Genomic DNA, 20,508 nt, shown 5'->3' with positions numbered 1-20,508 from the left:
GCCTCCACTGCCTTCTGAAGCAGAGAATTCCACAGATTCACAACTCTCTGGGTAAAAAGGTTTTTCCTCATCACCGCTCTAAATGGCCTACCCCTTATACTTCTGGACTCCCCCAACATCGGCAACATGTTTCCTCCCTCAAGCGTGTCCAATCCCGTAATAATCCTATATGTTTCAATAAGATACCCTGTCATCCTTCTAAATTCCAGTGTATACAAGCCCAGTCACTCCATTCTTTTAACATATGACAGTCCCGCCATCCCAGGAATTAACCTTGTGAACCTACGCTGCACTCCCTCAATATCAAGAATGTCCTTCCTCAGATTTAGAGACCAAAACTGCACACAATATTTCAGGTGTGGTCTCACTAGGGCCCTGTACAACTGCAGTAGGACCTCTTTGGTCCTATACGCAACTCCTCTTGTTATGAAGGCCAACATGCCATTAGCTTTCTTCACTGCCTGCTGTACCTGCATGCTTACCTTCAGTAACTGATTAACTAGGACACCCAGATCTCGTTGTACTTCCCCTTTTCATAACATGACACAATTCAGATAATAATCTGCCTTCCTATTTTTGCCACCAAAGTGGATAACCTCACATTTATCTACATTAAACTGCATCTGCCATGCATCTGCCCACTCACCCAATCTGTCCAAGTCGCCCTGCATCCTCATAGTATCCTCCTCACAGTTTACACTGCCACCCAGCTTTGTGTCATCTGCAAATCTGCTAATGTTACCCCCAATCCCCTCATCTAAATCATCAATGTACTGTATATTGTAAATAGCTGCTGTCCCAGCACCGAGCCTTGCGGTGCCCCACTAGTCACTGCCTGCCATTCTGAAAGGGACTCGTTAGTCCCCACTCTTTGTTTCCTGTCTGCCAACCAATTTTCTATCCATGTCAGAACCCTACCTCCAATACCATGTGCTCTAATTTTGCCCACTAACCTCCTATGTGGGACCTTATCAAAGGCTTTCTGAAAGTCCAGGTACACTACATCCACTGGCTCTCCCTTGTCCATTTTCCCAGTTACATCCTCAAAAAATTCCAGAAGATTAGTCAAGCATGATTTCCTCTTTGTAAATCCATGCTGACTTGGACCGATCCTATCACTGCTATCCAAATGTGCCGCTATTTCATATTTTATAATTGACTCCAGCATTTTCCCCACCACGGATGTCAGGGTAATCGGTCAATAATTCCCTGTTTTCTCTCTCCCTCCTTTCTTAAAAAATGGAATAACATTAGCTACCCTCCAATCCACAGGAACTGATCCTGAACTATAGAACATTGGAAAACAACTTACCAAGGTATCCATGATTTCTAGAGCCACTTCCTTAAGTACCCTGGGATGCAGACCATCAGGCCCTGGGGAATTATCAGCCTTCAGTCCCATCAGTCTACCCAACACCATTTTCTGCCTAATGTGAATTTCCTTCAGTACCTCCGTCACCCTAGGTTCCTCTGGCCACAAGTACACCTGGGAGATTGTTTGTGTCTTCCTTAGAGAAGACAGATCCAAAGTACCTGTTCAACTCATCTGCCATTTCCTTGTTCCCCATAATAAATTCACCTGTTTCTGTTTCAAGGATCCAACTTTGGTCTTAGCTAATTTTTTCCTCTTCATATACCTAAAGAAGCTTTTACTATCCTCCTTTATATTCTTGGCTAGCTTACCTTCGTATCTCATCTTTTCTTCCCATATAGCCTTTTTAGTTATCTTCTGTTACTCTTTGAAAGTTTCCCAATCCTCTGTCTTCCCACTCATCTTTGTTATGTTATACTTCTCTTTCATTTTTATACTGCCCTGACTTCCCTTGTCAGGTACGGTCGCCTCTTACTGCTCTTAGAATCGTTCTTCCTCTTTGGAATGAACTGATCCTGAACCTTCTGTGTTATTCCCAGAAATACCTGCCATTGTTGTTCCACTGTCATCCCTGCTAAGGTCTCTTTTCAGTCAACTTTGGCCAGCTCCTCCCTCATGGCTCCATAGTCCCCTTTGCTCAACTATAATACTGACACTTCCGATTTTCCCTTCTCCCTCTCAAATTGCAGATTAAAACTTATCATATTATGGTCTACCTCCTAATGGCTCCTTTACCTCGAGTTCCCTTATCAAATCCGGTTCATTACACAAATCCAGAATTGCTTTCTCCCTGGAAGGCTCCAGTACAAGCTGCTCTAAGAATCCATCTCGGAGACACTCCACAAACTCCCCTTCATGGAGTCCAGTACTAACCTGATTTTCCCAGTCTACCTGCAGGTTGAAATCTTCCATAAACACCGTAGCATTACCGTTGCGACATGCCAATTGTAACTCTTGATTCAACTTGCACCCTATATCCAGGCTAGTGTTTGGGGGCCTGTAGATAACTCCCATTAGCGTATTTTTACCCTTACAATTCCTCAGTTCTATCCATACTGACTCTACATCTCCTGATTCTATGTCATCCCTCGCAAGGGATTGAATTTCATTCCTTACCAACAGAGGAAACTACCCTCATTCTGTCTGGGAGGAAAGCGGGCAAGAGCGGAAGCACAGGAAAAATGAAGGTACCATTGAAAATCTATTATGACCTCTCCGTTTCTCTCCGTATTGCTAATGCTTGACCTGCTGAGTATTTCTACCATTTTCTATTCCTGCTTAGATCTGAAATTACGTTCGTCAATTTAAATAAAGGCCACTATAAATGAATAACAGCAGCATTGAAGATGAGTCATGGCAGATGTTTAAATACACATTTCATAATTCTCAATGAAAATGTATTCTGTTAATAAATGATGGATCAACTTGACAGATGATTCATTTGTGGTCAACGACAGAACTATATCTAATTGAAAGGAAGGATATAATAATTCATGGCAGTGAGAAGATTGGGAATTTTAGAAATCAAAGGATGACTAACATGTAATCAAGTGGGAGAAAAAATAGGATTTTGAGAGTCAACTAGCAAAACACACAAGCCGTCATTGATAGATTCTATCATTATGCAAAAAGGAAACAGGGAACGTAAATGTTAGTCCTTAGAGAATGAAATTAGGCAATTAATGATGGGAAATAAGGGAATGGCAGAGATCCTGAATAAATATTTTACATTAGTCGTCATGGCAGAAGCCACTAAAAGCAATTCAATAATAATAGAGAATCCAAAGCAGGAGGCATGAGAGAAATAGTAGCAGGGGACCCTTCAGGCCTGCTTCGTCATTCAATCAGATCATCACTTCCCTGCACTAATGCCACATACTGGGTCCCTTAATACCTAAAAAAAGATTGATCTCTGCCTTGAAAGCGTACTCAGTGATTGAGCCTCCACAGTTCCCTCAGGCAGAATATTCCAAACAGTTCCAAATTTCTCTCTTGGTAAAGCAATTTATTTTCATCCGAGGAGAAGGGTACCTTTCTCGTCCAGAGAATGGTAAGTACCTGCAAGAGAACTGTGCAAGCAAAGGCAATGACAACATATAAGTGTCCAGACAAGCCTTTACACCCCCTAAACACAGACGGCAATGGGCCAAGTGCTGGAAGATTGGATTAATGTGCATCGGCACCCGCTGGTCGTTATGGATGTAATGAGCCAAATGGCCTGTTTCCATGCTTTATGGCTCTTTGACGCTACTGGCTCTGGACACCCCAGTGAGGCAGAGAATCAACTTCATATCTATCCTATCAAAGCCCACAAGAATTTTGTACGTTTTAATGACATCAGTTCCCATTGTTCTAAACCAGAGAGAATACAGGCCTGGTCAACATAATCTCCCATAAGTCAAACCAGCCATCCAAGAATTAATCAGTAACTGACCCACATTAACTTTAGCTAATCTTTTCATCCAAAGAAACTTTTACAATCTGCTTTTAATTTCTCAGCAGCCTGTTCTTGCATTCTGCTTTATTTATCAATACCTTGGCTGTCTTCCACTGTATTTTAATTATTTACCCAAAACCTAGGCTTATATTGTCTATTAAGAATCCATTGTTAAGGAAACATGATTTTATGAAAGATAAATTGTGTTTGACAAATTTATTAGAATCTTTTGAGGAAGTAATGAGGAGGGAAAACCACAGATGTTGTGTATTGGATTTCCAGATGGATTTGACCAGGTATCAAATAAAAGGTAAGCGCTCATGATTGTGGGGAAAATATTAGTTTGGGTAAACGATTGACTAACTAACATGAACAGTCAGGAAAAATGGTATTATTTTCAGGCTCCACAGGGAACAATGCTGGCGCCTCAACTATTTGCAATTCTTGGTAAGTAACTAAGATGAAGGGACCAAGTGTATTCTTGCTGAATTTACTGATGGTGCTCAGAAGTGGGAAAATTAGTTGTGAGAAATATGTACGGACACTGCAAAGATATATAGATAGTTCAAAAGAGTGGCAAGTGGCAAATATGGCAATGGGTTTTAACCCGAATAAAAAAATAAACAGAGTACAGTAAGACTCATTTAATCTGCAAACTAATGATTCAGCGTCCCAATAATTCAGCACTGGGTTCATCAGATAATATTTACGTTGAACCCTTTCCCCATCACTGAGTCCCCAGTTCCTATACATTCTGTCCACTCACCAGGCCCCCAGTTACATGCTCTCTTCCCGTTCACTGGAGCTCCAGTTACTGTGCTGCCTTTCCACTCACCAGGGCTTCAGTTCCCACACTACATTTCAACTTACCTGGTTCACGGGAAAGTTTATAACAATGCGGTCAACATCTTTTTTTAAAAGTGGATAAAAAGTGGATTGGCGAATTAATATAATAACATCCCAGAGTCCAGGAAATCTACAACTCAGTCATCACCAAAGTGCTGGGGCATGTCGGAAATATCAGAGTTTTACTGAAATGTTAGAATAGAGAAAGACGCCAAAATTCTGCTATACAAAACTCCTGTGCACAATTACACAGTTTAACATGCAGGTAAAACAAGTACCACCAAGGGCAGCACAGTTGAGCAGCTGGTAGAGCTGCTGCCACATAGCACCAGAAACCCATGTTCGATCCTGACCTCGGGTGCTTCTGTGTGGACTTTGCACGTTCTCCCTGTGACCATGTGGGTTTTCTCTTGGTGATCCGGTTTTCTGCCACGTTATGTGGGTTTGTAGGTTAATTGGCCACTGTAAATTGCTGCTGATGTGTAGAGTGTAGAACTAGTATGAAAAGATGATTGATGTTTGGCGTGGACTTGGTGGGCCAAAGAGCCTGTTTCCATGCAGTATTCCTAAACTAAACTAGCAAAGCAATAGAATGTTGCCCTTTAATGCAAGAGGGATGTTGTGTAAAAGCAGTGTAGTGTGACACATAGTTATCTTGCAACATAAAGTACATTCCTTAAATATGTCGTTGTTGTTGTGTCAATAAACTCCATCAAAGTATGAATCAACACTGCTAAAATATTGAAAGATTCTACAAGACCTGTTGAAGAGTATGATACCTATTGAAGACAAGAAAACGCACCTCTATGTGTTCAGCCCAATTCTCTTCAGTTATAGTTTTCTGTGAGGAGAAAAAGACAATAAGCAACTTGCTATCTCCAACACCACCCTTCCTAACAAAATACTACACATTTGACAATACTGGCATTGCAAATGTCATCAAAGTCAGAAAACAGGGGCTTTACAATACTCTCCAATAGTCTGGATAGAAATGAATCATCATTTATAAATTATCATTAGCAAGGTAATGTGATTGAGTCAAAACTGAAAGAAAGCTCAAGATGTCATACTCTGACTAATTAAATGAAACTAGTGAGATTGGGCTATGCAATCAGATCAGAAGGGTAAAAAACAAAAAGAGTTACTTGCTCCTCTTATTACGCATATACAACCGATAATGATGGAATAGGATACACAAGCAGCAAACATCCTGCTAGACAAGACAGGCAGGAGCACTGCAGGGAGAGAGGGAAGACTTGCTGGAGTAAATTGCATCTATTTCAATGCAAGAGGCCTGTCAGGTAAAGCAGATGAACTCAGAGCATGGATAAGTACAGGGGACTGGGATATTATAGATATTATAAAAACATGGCTTAGGGAGGGACATGAGAGGCAGGTTAATGTTGAAACAAGGAACAGCAGATGCTGGAGCTTAATGTTCCATGGTACAAGTCTTTGGAATTCTCCGGTGGAGGCAGGTTCTCTGGATGCTTTCAAGAGAGAGCTAGATAGGGCTCTTAAAAATAGTGGAGTCAGGGGATATGGGGAGAAGGCAGGAACGGGGTACTGATTGGGGATGATCAGCCATGATCACATTGAATGGCGGTGCTGGCTCGAAGGGCCGAATGGCCTACTCCTGCACCTATTGTCTATTGCCTATTGTACAAGTATACAGACGGAATAGAGGTAGAGGAAAGAGAAGAGGTGGAGTTGCAGTTTTGATTAAGGAGGAGGTCTGAGATTAAATTATTATCCTGACAGACAGTTCATGAGCAAACAGAAAAAAAAACATTTGGTAGAGTGATACATCACCAGAACCTTCAAATAAGCCTTAAGATGTTGCTTGGCTGGTGGTGACATTGTGAATGATACACATTGAGTCCAGAAAATGGGACAGAGTGAGAAAGAGATAATAAAGACACAGGGAGAAGACACAAGAGATTGCAGATGCTAGAATCTGGAACAAAGAAAACAAAACATTGTGAGAACTCAGTGTGTCATGCACCATCTGTGGAAGTAAAAGGTGGGTCGATGTTTCGAGTCCTGATGTAGGATCTCGCTTGACCCAATAGGTCGACATACACCTTTTAGCCCCACAGATGCAGCCTGACCCGCTGAATTTGTCCAGAGTTTAGTTTTTAAAGAGAGACTGAGGCCTCTGAGCCATTACAAAGAACAATAGAGTAAAGCATTCAGGGCAATTCAAATGTTTGCTCAGACCACCCACAACTTGTAAAATGGGACTTACCTCCACAAAGTGTTTATGTAAGAGGTATTTGATGGAGGCCAAACAATGTTGATTCACCACGTTTGGGCAGAGCTCTGTGGGTAGCAAGAACAGAATATGTTTTAGTGTTTCACCTCACATTTTCTCCCACTCTTCCCTCTCATTTTATAATCTCCAACACCATTTATTGTCCATTCCACAGTCAAACTGGATGTATTTGAAATCAATGGTTTTAACAATCAGTCTGTTGATTCTTTCCAGTGCTATGCTGTTGTTTATATTTTCAGCTCCTGGGTGCAAGGAGTCTTTGTGGAGGAATCATTGCATATTTATGCCCTATCCTGCTCTCAACCAAGAGACTTTCTATACATTTTCTACACGACTCTGGGGCGTACCAGTTTTCAGTTCTCTCTCGCTGCCATAAAACAACTTTTTCTTTTTCCAACTTGTGATAAGGATGTCACAGTGGTGCAGCTAACGGAGCCCCTGCCTCCCAGCTCCCAGTTTCTATTTTGATCTCCAGTGCTACCTGCGTGAAATTTTTCCCATTCTCCCTGTGGCTAACTGGGTTTCCTCCGGGTTTGTTGGTTTCTCCAACATCTCAACCATACAGGTCAGTAAATTAATTGGATATTTTAAATTGTCCCAAATGTGTCACGGGATGTTAGGATTTGAAAGATACAGCATGGAAACAGGCCCTTTGGGCCACTGAATCCACACTAGTTCTATGCTATTTCGCTTCCCCACTCTCTGCACGCTGGGGGCAATTTACAGAGACCAATTAGCTTACAAACCCACACGTTTTAGGGATGTGGGAGGAAACTGGAGAAGTCAGAGAAAACCCACGTGGTCATGGGGAGAATATACAAACACTGCACAGACAGCACCCGAGGTTGGGATCGAACCTGGGTCTCCAGCACTGTGAGGCAACGGCTCAACCAGTTGTGGCACTATGTTGATGGGATTTGGAAGAGAATAAATTAGGATTAGTGTCAGATTAATGTTGACAAGTGCTTGATGGTTGGTACAGATTTGATGGGCTGTAGTACGTTACTGTGCTTTATGACTCTGTGATATCCTGCTACAGCTGGGATTCTTTCAATCTATTGGCCTTTCCCTTCATCCTTAAGGGACCAAGTTGGCTCTGAACTCTATTACTTTAAGCATCACTTCCCACCAGTCTAACATAATGATAGTGAGGAAAATGTGCTACTGTTGGTCTGTTTCTAAATACCATTCAACATGTATGCAAGAGCCCTTTTGTTATAAATGCAGTTAAAAGAATTTAACTTGCCAACATAAATATATAAATTGAATAAGAAAATTTAACATTAAACAATGCCTGTCACAGGTCACTGATTCAGCGCTCAATACACTAACTGATTAAAAGTGCATGGCAATCACTCTATGCTCGTGTGAAACACTGGGGCATATCGACTCTCAAATAAACATTCAGCAGACCTCTCTGGGCAACGTCAATGACTGTTTTTTCTAGGTTTTAATGATCAATAGACACGGCCTGAGAAGCTGAAGATGTGGTGACAATCTGATTGAATGTTGCCGGAACAACAGTCTTGCTGTCAACATGCGCAAGACTGAAGAGCTGATTGTTGACTTCAGGAAGGGAAAGCTAGGAATTAATAAACCTGTGTAGGAAGGAACTGCAGAAGCTGGTTTAAACCGAAGATAGACACAAAAAGCTGGAGTAACTTAGCAGGACAGGCAGCATCTCTGGAGAGAAGGAATGGGTGATGCTTCGGGTCTGAAGAAGGGTCCCGACTCAAACGTCACCCATTCCTTCTCTCCAGAGATGCTGCCTGTCCCGATTAATAAACCCGTCTTCATTGACGGGACTGAGATGGAGAGAGTCAACAGTTTCAAATTCCTGGGCGTACACATCTATGAAGATCTGTCCTGGACCCAGCACATCAATGCAATCACAAAGAAAGCTCTTAACGCCTCGGAAAATTAAGGAGATTTTGGTATGTCGCCGAATACTCTTTCGAACTTCTACCTGTGTACAGTAGAGATACTACTGACAGGTTGCAACACGCCTGCTTTGGTAACGAATACCCCGGAACAGTGCTTGGTGCAGAAAGTGGAGACATTGCCCAGTCCATGACGGTTACTGACCTTCTCAACATTGAAGGAATCTATAAAGGTGCCACCTCAAAATGGCAACCAATATTATCAAAGATCAACACCACCCTGGTCATGCTCTCACCTTGTTGTTACCATTGGGAAGAATGTATAGGAGCCTGAAAAAGGTGCCCATCAGTTTTAAGGACAGCTTCTTCTCAGCAACCATGAGTCGCTTGAACACTGCACGCCAACCACTACCTCACCAGCTATGATCTTTGGACTTCAATCAACTCTTCTGGACTTAGCAGAACCCAGGGTATAAGACAAAATAAGTGGCTACTACCCATGTTGAACACAAAGCCTGTGTTTATATGGGAAACTGACCTTGGAGCACAAGCTAAAGAGACTGCCCAGTGCATAATAGGAAGGCAAGCCCAGGCTACATTTGAAAGCAAAACCTAGGGCCCATGTAGCTGGATGGCAGAAGAATCAGAGGAGAGCTGATAGCCAAGTGAGAGATAGGTTACAGGCAAATAGGGAGGTGGGGAACTGAGCTCGATGGGATTGCTCTTACAGCAACCATTGACTTGATGGGCCAAATTGACTTTTTCCATGTTATAATGGGCTGAAAGTGGAGCCCAGGGTAGATGTTGAAATTTGAGGAACAATTGAAAGCAGGTCACACCCAGGTATACATGGTGTATTATGGGTGACATGGTGGCACAATGGCAAGTCGAAGAACAAGACGCAGATTATTATCTGAATGATGTCAGATTAGGAAAAGGGGAGGTGTAACAAGACCTGGGTGTTCTTGTACATCAGTCATTGAAAGTAAGCATGCAGGTACATCAGGCAGGGAAGAAAGCAAATGGCATGTTGGTCCTCCTGTAGTTGTACAAGGCCCTGGTGAGACCACACCTGGAGTATTGTAAGGATGAGAGGGTATCTTGTAGGAACATATAAAATTCCTAAGGGATTGGACAGGCTAGGTGCAGGAAAAATGCTCCCGATGTTGGGGGAGTCCAGAACCAGGGGTCACAGTTTAAGAATAAGAGGTATGCCATTTAGGACTGAGATGAAGAAAAACTTTTTCACCCAGAGAGTTGTGAATCTGTGGAATTCTCTGCCACAGAAGGCAGTGGAGGCCAATTCACTGGATGTTTTCAAGAGAGAGTTAGATTAACAGAATCAAGGGATTATGGGGAAAAAGCAGTAAAGAGGTACTGATTTTGGATGATCAGCCATGATCATATTGAATGGCAGTGCTGGCTCGAAGGGCCAAATGGCCTACTCCTGCAACTATTTTCTATGTTACTATGTTTCTTATTCAGGGATATTAGTTCAATCTCGTCCTTGGGTGCTGTGTGCATTGAGTTTGCACATACTCCTCATTCCTGTGTGGGTTTTCCTGGGTGCTCTGACTTGCATCCCCATCCTAAAAACATGCTGGTTGGAAGTTAATTGCCTGCTATAAAATGCCCTGTGTGCAGATAGATAGCAGGAGAATTAGGATGGAATTTGCGGGTAAATGAGAGAGAACAGTTTACCAGGAAATTGGTGGGTAAATGGGATTGCCGCGAGGACCAACAAAGGACTTCTATGTCATGAGATATATGCTAAAATGCCAAATATAGTGAACAGAGCTCAGAGGACACGCATATAGTGCCCAAAAGCAACTGGAATGGAGAGTCCAGTGTTGCTGTATACAATGGAGAACCCACTGTTCATGTGCAAGTTGGAAAGTCCACATTCTGTACATAGAACAGGGACCCCATGGTCTCTGCTTAGAATGGGCCCACTGTCCATGCATGGAATGGGCCCACTGTCCATGCATGGAATGGGCAGCCCGCTGTCCATCTGTGGAATGGGCAGCCCGCTGTCCATGTGTGAAACAGGGAGCCCAATTTAGAACAAAGAACAGAAGCCTACAGCACGGGAACAGGTCCTTCAGTCCACCCTGTCTGCAACAACCATGATGCCAATCTATCTAATCCCATCTGTCTGCACATGGTCAATACCTCTCTATTCCTTGCCTCTTCATGTATCTAAATGCCTTTTAAACATTGCAATGATATCTGCTTCCACCACCTCGTCTGGCAGCATGTTCAAATTATCTACCACTTACTTGCCTCGTAAATCTCCTTTGAACTTTGCATGTCTCGCTTAAAACCTAGTATTTGAAAATTCTATAAAAAAAGTCAGGTCACCCCCTCAGCCTCTGACGCTCCAGAGAAAATAATCCAAGTTTGTCCAACCTCCCCTCATTGTGACAATCCAAAAGAATGGAAAGGCCGATATACATAGCTTTCTGCAGTGGAACCAGATGGAAGCCTTAATGCCACGTCCAGCTGTGGTATTGTAGCACACACTTCACCAGCAGCATTCTATTATCATCAAATGCTCTTAATATGTCCTTATTACTCATACATGTAGGGAAATGCAAAGATCATGATCAATTTGAAAGTGCACATTCTTTCTCCAGATTTGACTGTTGAATGAGCTGATCCTAGTTTCTGCACCTTTCAAACTAACTGTGATTCTGATCTTTGTTCATTGTCCAGCTTGAGACATGATTCAATTAAAAGACCAACGATGCCCAGTTTGAGCTCAGTGAGAGGACCTGGGAGCTCAGATTGCCGTGGGATTGTCACCCAGCAGCCGTGGAGAAGACACACTGCCATCTAGCTGAATTGCAAAGCACAAGCAGCAAAGATTGGGATTCAAACACACACCAGAGAAGATTTATCTTCAAACATGATGCCGATAACTACGAACTAGCCAATGTTATACAGCATCAACTGAAGTTTGAACACATTGCATTCTAATATTACCTACATTCCAATATGTTTAAAGTAGTTTCCGCCCTTCTGCAAGGGAGGTGCCATTAACACAAGTTCTATTTCTCTGCAGAGAGTGGGCACTGTAGCCACAAAGACAGCAGACAACAAAAAGTAACCAAGGACACACAGAAGTGTACAACTTTGATAAACATATTACTTTCCTATGCTGTTTCCAAGAATTTGTGATGCAGAAAGAGGCCAATGAACCAAATGAGCCACCTTCTTCAACAGCGGCAGTCCTTCTGGTGAAGGTGTTGGGAATGGAGTTCCGGGATCATGAAGGAATGGTTATATATTTCCAAGTTTGAATGGTATTGAAGCAGCGAACATGATGATGATGGTATTTCCACGCAAATGCTGCTCTCATCTTTCTTGATGGTCAAGGTCACAGTTTTGGGGGGCACTATCAGAGTACTTGAGGTGAGGAACCAAACTGCATGTTGTAAATCCCACACATTACCGCTATGCTGGGCCATGATAAAGTGAATGAATGTATAGGGTGCAATTCCATACTTCCATATGTATAGGGTGTAATTCTATAATTCCATGTTACTTGTAGAGGGTATCTTGAGTTGTACAAATAGGTAATGTTCCAATGGTACAAGATGAGGAGTAATGTTAGAGGATACACAGGATTTCACTGGTGTAACATGTAATGACTTAAGAGCTTGTTCCTAAAAAAAATTAGTGGTGAAAATCCATACCTCGTCTTCACCTCATACACACCTGTGCCAAGGCCATAACGTTCCATTAGTCTGAACACCAATTTACTTAAGACTTTATAATTTAGTTTATCGCATCTCAATCGTGATAGTTTTCCATCATGCCTGGCAGAAAGAAACAGGATTATAAGATTGTGATGACACATGAACATTGAAGATCCAATCTCAGCCTATCCCTGTGAAATATGTCTCTGTGAAATGAATAGAAATGTGCATCTATAGAATATCTTTAAGCCCATAGGATGTTCCAGGGTACATCATAGGAACATCATAAAACAAAATTAAGTAGGAAGTTATGTATAGAGATACAAGACCCAAGCTCTTACGATTTTGGCCTCGACTCTGCTTTCCTACCTTATCATAAAACGGTCTTTGCAGGAAAGAACTGCAGGTGCTGGTTTAAATCGAAGGTAGATACAAAATGCTGGAGTAACTCAGTGGGACAGGCAGCATCTGTGGAGAGAAGGAATGGGTGTGTCGTTTCGGGTCGCGACCCTTCAGGCAGCAGTCTGAAGAAGGGTATCGACCTGAAACGTCACCAATTCCTTCTCTCCAGAGATGCTGCCTGTCCCGCTGAGTTACTCCAGCAGTTTGTGCCTACCTTTGATAAAAAGGTATTTAATGTCTTAGCAGGCATAAACATGTGTATCCCAGGCTGCCAAGGGAGGTAGTGGAAGTAAAGGAAGAGATTGCTGGGGCCTTGAGCGAGCAAATCTTTATTGGCCAGAAGCCATGTGCCTTATAACCAACCGCCAGACATCAAATGTGGTAACTTTATTCATGAGGATAGCCGAGATAATCCAGGTGATTACGGTCCAGCTAGCCTAACATCAGTGGTAGGGAAATTATTGAAGACATTTTGAGAGACAGGATTAAACTATAATTGGGAAGGCAGTGAATGAGCAGGGATAGTCAGCATGGATTTGTTGGTGAGAGACCATGGAACAGTTCCCTCAACATAAATTGCAAAATCTTGGAATGCATAGGATGCTTAGACAACCATAATATGATCATGGATTGTTAACTTTTTATGAAATAGAAACATTGCTTGATAAAATTAATGGTGTTTATAACTCATAGGGTGAGAAGGGCAAACATGGATGGGGTGTATTTGGACTTTTAAAAGCATCTAATGGGGCACCGTGTTGCATAAAATACATGCTCACAAGTTTAGGGTTCATAATAGCGAGGATAGAAGATATATCTAAGGCCAGGAGAAAAAGAATAGAAATAAATATGTTATTTTCAAGTTGGCAGGCTGCCACAACTGGCGACCAACAGGGAACAGCATCGGGCCCTGAGTTATTTGCAAGAGCTTTTTATGGCATGGCTAAAAATACAGCATAAAGCACCCAAATTTGTTGATGATACAAAGCCAGTGGGAAAGTCAACAATGAAAAGAAACCAAACTGCCTGCAAATGGGTTAATGAAGAGACCAATTTGATGTTAGACAGAGCACTGTCTGGAGATAAACAAGATTAAACCAGAAAAATAGAATGCTTTTAAATTAGAAAATAATAGATGCTGTTACAGAGTGCAAGCTAGTCAAGCATGGATAGAAAATAAAACAGATGCAGGAAGTAAGTAGGAAGGCAAAGCTATTGCAAGGAGGTTGGGGAAACAACCTTGAATAATGTTTACAATTCCGCGATTTGTGCTGAATATGAACTCATCATACAGTCAAAGAGTACTAAAACAGGACCTTTGCCCCGCCATGCCCATGCCAACTATAAAATACCTATACATACTAATCTCATTACCAGTACTGGCGATTCAAGTGCTTGTCTAGATACTTGAGTTTTGTGAGAGTCACTCCCGCCACAAATACTGGCAACCTATTCCAAACTACAGTCACTTTGAGGATTACAAAAAATACTTCCTCAGATCTCGAAAAAACATACTCCTTATTGAAATGTACACCCTTGGTCTCAGACACTTTAGACATGCGGGGAGGTTTCTTACTATCAGAATATCCCATCTATGCCTCTCATTATTTTATACGCCTCTATCAGGTCCTCTCTCAGCCTCTTTAGTTGCACGGAAAATCCAGTCCACTTCATAACCGCAACGTTCCATCCCAGACAACACTCTGATCTTGGAGGCGGTGGAAAGGAGATTGATTCATGACATGAGGAGACTGTCTAATGGTAACTGACAGAATAGGATTGTTCTATTCTCACCAAAGTTTAGAGGAAGGTGCACTCCTTGAGATAGAGTAGGATGAATGCTGGGAGGCCGTTTCCTTGGCTGGGAGAATTTAGCATAGGAGGCACAGTCTCAGGATAAAAGGTTGGCTATTCAGGACCAAGATGAGGTAAAATGTATGGCTTTTGCACTCAATTACTCTTTCAATGAAAGCCAACATACTATTCAAGTCCTTAATTGCCAAGTTAACTTTCAGTGACTAGTGTACTAACTCCCAGGTATAACTCCTCTGAACAGTTATACCTTTCAATTTCTCACCATTTACAAAATACCCTATTTTTCCCCAAGGTGGCGTAACTCATATCTTTTCTTCCTCTGCCACACTCTTCCTCATTCATGGACCACACCTAGTTCCATCTAATGCTTCACTACATCCTCCTCACAACCAGCATTATATAACCCTTTGCTACTTTCCAAACTGGTCTATGATCCATGGAAGATTGGTAGACGACATCCAGTGTATTCACTGTCTTTGTAGCCAGTTCTCTCAAATCCATCGCCTTCCTTCCCCATCTCCAATTCCTCCCCCACATTACTCGATCTCTCCACTATCCCATCCTCCCCCAACGCTGCACCAACCTTCTCCATCTCCAGCCCCTACCCTTCCCCACTCCACTCTCTGCCATTTGCTCCCCTATCTCTAGGCTCTGCCCTACCCTTCCCAAACTCTAGTCGTAGCCCCACCCCCTCCCCCATCTTCAGTCCCTGCCCCACGCCCCACTCCCCAGTCAACACGAAATGCACTGATACCTTGCTCTGCTGGCTATTTTCACGCCCGATTCAACAAGCACAGTGGGACATGGAGACAGCACAGCTATGAGCTGAGGTCCGTGCTCGTGCAGGCTGTAAGTATTCTCACTTCTATGAAAAAGCCCTGGTAAAGGGAAATGATGCAGTTTCAAGCTACCGTTCCCACTTCATGAGCACTCTCAGCCATTGCTTCCTTGTGCTATCCGCACTGAGAAAGGCTGGCATAACACAGCCAATTGGCAGCACCACTGCATTTACCCACTCAGCCAGGACAGGCAGTTGTTGAGCCTCTTTCAGTGACGACCCTGGAGGAGTACCTTTGGATGCTTCTTGTGTTATCAATTGGGTAGCACAACGAATCCAGTGCTTGTAGCAAACGTCCCTGCAGCTCTGGATAATCATCCACGTACACCTCCACCAGGCTCATATCATCCTGAAGGAGCAGGGGAATGCACATCTGCGCCAAAGACAAGAACTCACATTGAGACTGGATTCTCAGTTGAATGAAAAGAGATATTCATCTGGACACTGAAATGCTAGAAAAGGATACATTTATTTGGGTGTTTAGAGTTAATTGATAAAGAGTGAAGGATTTAGAACACCATCTGTAGCAGGGCCACAGGGTCACATAACACAATGCCAACTGAAATCCATAAGGATGAGAGTGGGGATGTTAGCTATGGAAAGTGTGATGAACAGGCAGGACCATTCCAGGGCAGGAGCACCATAGTTACAGTCACAGCCAATAGAGAAGCAAAGTTCTTATTATCAACTTAAAGAGTCATAGAACTCTACAGCACAGAAACAAGCCCATTAGCCCAACTCAACCATCCCACCAAGTTGCCCATTTGTCTGTCCCTGACTCATATCCCCTCTAACCTTTCCTATCCATGTACCTGTCCAATGGTTATTTTTAAATGTAGTAACTGTACCCGTCTCTACCACTCTTGTGGTAGCTCGTTCCATATTATATGCACCATACTCAATTTGAAAATCGTTGTCCCTCAGGTCCTCCACACCCATCCCGTAGCTGCATACATAGATGATCTTATTGAACTTTAACGGACCCTGTTAGCCTCGTTACACTTTTTCACTTCTAGAATCTTTTAGAATCTCCTTTATCTTAGCTGTAAAATTATCCATAGAAAGTATCCTGACTGGTTGCATCATGGCCTAGTATGGCAAAACCAATGCACAGGACTGCAAGAGGTTGCAGAGAACGGAGGACTCAGCCCAGTCCATAAAGGGCACAGCTCTCCCTCCATTGAAAGCATCTGCATGAGGCTGAAGCAAGAAGGCAGCGTCTATCATCCAGGATTCCTTTCTTACTGCTACCATCTGGCTGGAGGTATAGAAGCCGGAAGTCCCACACCATCACGTTCAGGAACGGCTCATTTTCTGCAACTATCAAGTTCTAGAACCAACCTGCACAGCCCCAATCCTATCTCAACAATGGGATACTACGTACCATCTCTGGCTCCCCATGGGCTTGTTTTAATTATATTTATGCTTTTGCACAGTCTTATTTCTTTTAGAAATGTTATGCAAAATTTGTGTATAAATTTGTTTTTGTGTCTTTGTGTGTACAGCACAGAAACCAGCCCTTTGTCCTCTGAGTCCAAGCCATCTATCAACAAGCCACTTTTTTTTAATACTAATCCCATCCTATTCCCTTTTGAATATTGATTTCACTAACATCAGGTAGCCCCAGCATTCCCTCTCTCCATCCCTCCCCCAAGTCGCACTAGCTTCTCGTTTTCATCTAACAAACAGCTAACAATGGCCTGCTTCCTTTATCATCGTTTCTTTTTTCAATATCTTTCATTCATTGTTCTTTATCTCTCCATATCACTGTCTATATCTCTCGTTTCCCTTATCCCTAACCAGTCTGAATAAGGGTCTCGACACGAAACATCACCCATTCCTTCTTTCCAGAGATGCTGCCTGTCCCGCTGAGCTACTCCAGCTTTTTGTGTCTATCTTCTATTCCCTTTTATTCTCCGCATATCCCCATAAGGTCGCCATTGAACTCGGGTATCCAGAGCCATAAGGCAGCAGCTCTATAAAATGTGCCACTATGTTGCCTTTACAACACATGCAGGTTTTAGCATTAGGAAATTTTTATTTCTCAGGAAGACAAACAGGGGCAAAGAAAGAGAGATTCGGAATGACAGAGGGTGTAAATAAGAGAAATTCCGAACACAGGAGAAAACAAGCAGAGTGTGAGAGTGATAAAGGCACAGCAAAGATGGTTTCAGAAAACAGGAGCACAGCACAATGATCATACATCAAACGTTCAGTTGCATGTAATTCTAACTCTCATTCCCACTTCCACAACAACTGGTCTGTCCTCAGCTTTCTCCACTGCTACGGAGAGGTAAAATGAAAATTGGAAGAACGACATCTCATATTCTATTTGTGTAGCCATTGACATAAAGATTGAATTTTCCAACTTTAGCTAACCCACACCCGTGTGCTCTCCTCCCACACACACACTCGCCTGTTCACTTATTTTTTTATTCTCCCTTTATTCATTCCTCTCATCTACTCCCCCCACCCAGTTCCAACTGCTCACCATTCCTTCCCCATCTGGCATCATCCATCCCCTACCAGTCTCTGTCTTACTTCTCCATATACTGCTACATTCTGGCAATCTTTCCTGCTCCGTCTTAGGCCTGAGGCCGTGCCATGACCTGAAACCTCCCTCCAGAGATTAAAGGACGTTAAGCTTGGAAATGTATCAGATTGGTGCTAATGTCTTATAATTTAACAGCATGAACAAGAAGCATTTTCTTATCCCCTTTCCGAAATCAGCTCTAAACTGGATTTACTGTTTCATCCACCTCTACCCCATTGAGGACATTGGACTTTGTCTAAGGAACTGATGTGCTACAAAGCTGAGAACTATATTCTGCATTCTGTATCTTCCCCTTTGCTCTATCCATTGTGTTTGAGTTTGAACTGATTGTATCTATGCATGATATATCTGATCTGTGAATAGCATGCAAAACAAAGCTTTGCACTCTACCTCGGTACATACGACAATAATAAACACAAACCATACGCCCAGTGCACAAGGAGTTCAGCCTAAATACTCCCTTAGCTAAGTTAAGTTTAGTTTAGTTTAGAGATACAGCATGGAAGCAGACCCTTCGGCCAACCGAGTCCATGCCGACCACTGATCGTCCATTTATCTAGTTGTATGTTATCCCACTTTCACGTCCACTCCCTACACACTAGTGGCGATTTACAGTAGCCAATTAACCTATAAACCCGCATGTCTTTGATCAAACATCAGGATTGTACCCGGGCCTCTGGCGTAACCCCTCCAGCTGCGCCGCTGTGCCTTATTCCAGTAAATCATCAGACCTAGCTTAATCAGCAGTTACATCGATCTGCGATGGGCTTTTGCCATCTTTCTACTAACTCCTGCACGTTGTAATGTGAATTGAGTGCTCTACTTACCTCCTCTATGTTCAGATGTGATTGAAGATTCAACTTTATACTCAGTACCACCGCCTGTGCATCAAGAAGAGACATATTCAGGATCTCAAAATATTGTTATCAATGACATTACAATACAAAGTCATTTTTTGAATGACCTTTATTTAAGGCAGAGAAACCTTGCACTTTCACTTAGGGTGACACTGAATGCAATAATAACAATAGTGCACGTGCTGGTCAATCCCATTCACTGAAGTACCCACCCCTTCAGCTCAATGAAGTGATGTGCTCACAAGACTAGGAAAGGAAGAAATCAATAATTAATTTGAACAATTTTAAAGCCAACAGTGGAATAACTTTTAGTTAAGAGGGGCTTCAAGGAAAAACCAGGGAACGATAGACCAGTGGACCTACATCAGCAGTAGGCAAGTTAATGGCGAGGATTCTGAGGGATAAGATATGTATGCATTTGAATTGACAGAGGCTGATTAGGGATTGTCAGCATGGTTTTGTATGTACAAGATCGTGTCATATAAACCTGCTTGAGTTTTTTGAAGCAGTAACCAAAAAGGTTAACAAGGCCAAAACTGTTGACATTGGTCTATATGGACTTCAGCAAGACCTTTGATAAAGCTTGCTCGATAGGCTGCTCTGGAAGCTTAGATAGCATGCGATCCAGGGAGAGATTGTCGATTGGATAGAGATTTGGCTTCATGGAAGGAACCAGAGGGTGATGGTGGAAGGTTGTTTCTTGGACTGGAGGCCTGTGACTAGTGGTGTGCCTCGGGGTTCAGTGCTGGGCCCATTGCTGTTTGTGGTTTATATCAACGATTCGGAGGAGAATGTACAAGGCATGATTAGTAAATTTGCAGATGACCCTAAAGCGGTGGTATTGTAGATAGTGAAGATTGTTATCAAAAATTACAGCAGGATCTTGATCAGCTGAGCAAATGAGCGGAGGGATGGTTACAGGGGTTTAATGTAGATGTGTGAGGTGTTGCATTTTGGAAAGTCAAAGCTTCACAGTAAATGGTTGGGTAATGGGGAGTGTTGTAGAGCAGAGGGATCTAATACAGGTACATAGTTCCCTGAAAGTGGCATCACAGGTAGATAGAGTGGTCAAGTAAGCTTTTGGTACATTGACCTTTATCTTTCAGGGCCGGGTATTAAAGTTGAGATGTTATGTTATTGTTAGGCCGCATTTGGAATATTGTGTTCAGTTTTTGATCACCCTGCCAGAGGAAGGATGTCCTTAAGCTGGGAAGAATGCAGAGAAGATATACAAGGATGTTGCCAGGACGTGGCCTTGAGCTATAGGGAGAGGTGGGCAGCTAGGACTTTATTCCTTGGAGCACAGGAGGCTGAGGAATTATATTATAGAAGTATATAAAACCATGAGTGGAATAGACTGGATGATGCACAGAGTCTTTTACCCAGAGTAGGGGAATCAAGAACCAGAGAACATAGGTTTACGGTGCAAGGGGAAAAATTTAATAGGAACCTGATGGGCAACTTTTTCGCACGGAGGGTGGTGGGTATATGGAACGAGCTGCCAGAGGAGGTAGTTGAGGCAGGTACTATA

The 20,508-nt window shown here is 42.7% G+C and overlaps 1 protein-coding gene across 5 annotated transcripts in view; it reads right to left on the bottom strand.

Moving 5' to 3' along the window:
* The window catches only part of exd3 (exonuclease 3'-5' domain containing 3), a 101,889-nt gene that overhangs the window by 53,954 nt on the left and 27,427 nt on the right, over nt 1-20,508 (bottom strand). For all 5 annotated transcript variants that reach the window (XM_033049002.1, XM_033049004.1, XM_033049005.1 and 2 more), the window contains 5 exons: nt 18,948-19,001; nt 15,800-15,939; nt 12,531-12,631; nt 6,904-6,977; nt 5,458-5,496 (listed from right to left, as the gene is read on the bottom strand). In XM_033049002.1, the coding sequence (XP_032904893.1) occupies nt 5,458-5,496; nt 6,904-6,977; nt 12,531-12,631; nt 15,800-15,939; nt 18,948-19,001 (408 nt within the window). The remainder of the gene's footprint in view (nt 1-5,457; nt 5,497-6,903; nt 6,978-12,530; nt 12,632-15,799; nt 15,940-18,947; nt 19,002-20,508) is intronic.

The sequence above is a fragment of the Amblyraja radiata genome, chromosome 32 (genome assembly GCF_010909765.2).
Source record: "Amblyraja radiata isolate CabotCenter1 chromosome 32, sAmbRad1.1.pri, whole genome shotgun sequence".
NCBI lineage: Eukaryota > Metazoa > Chordata > Chondrichthyes > Rajiformes > Rajidae > Amblyraja > Amblyraja radiata.
The sequence above is the reverse complement of the archived record's forward strand: the minus strand, read 5'-3'. Positions and strand labels throughout refer to the sequence as shown.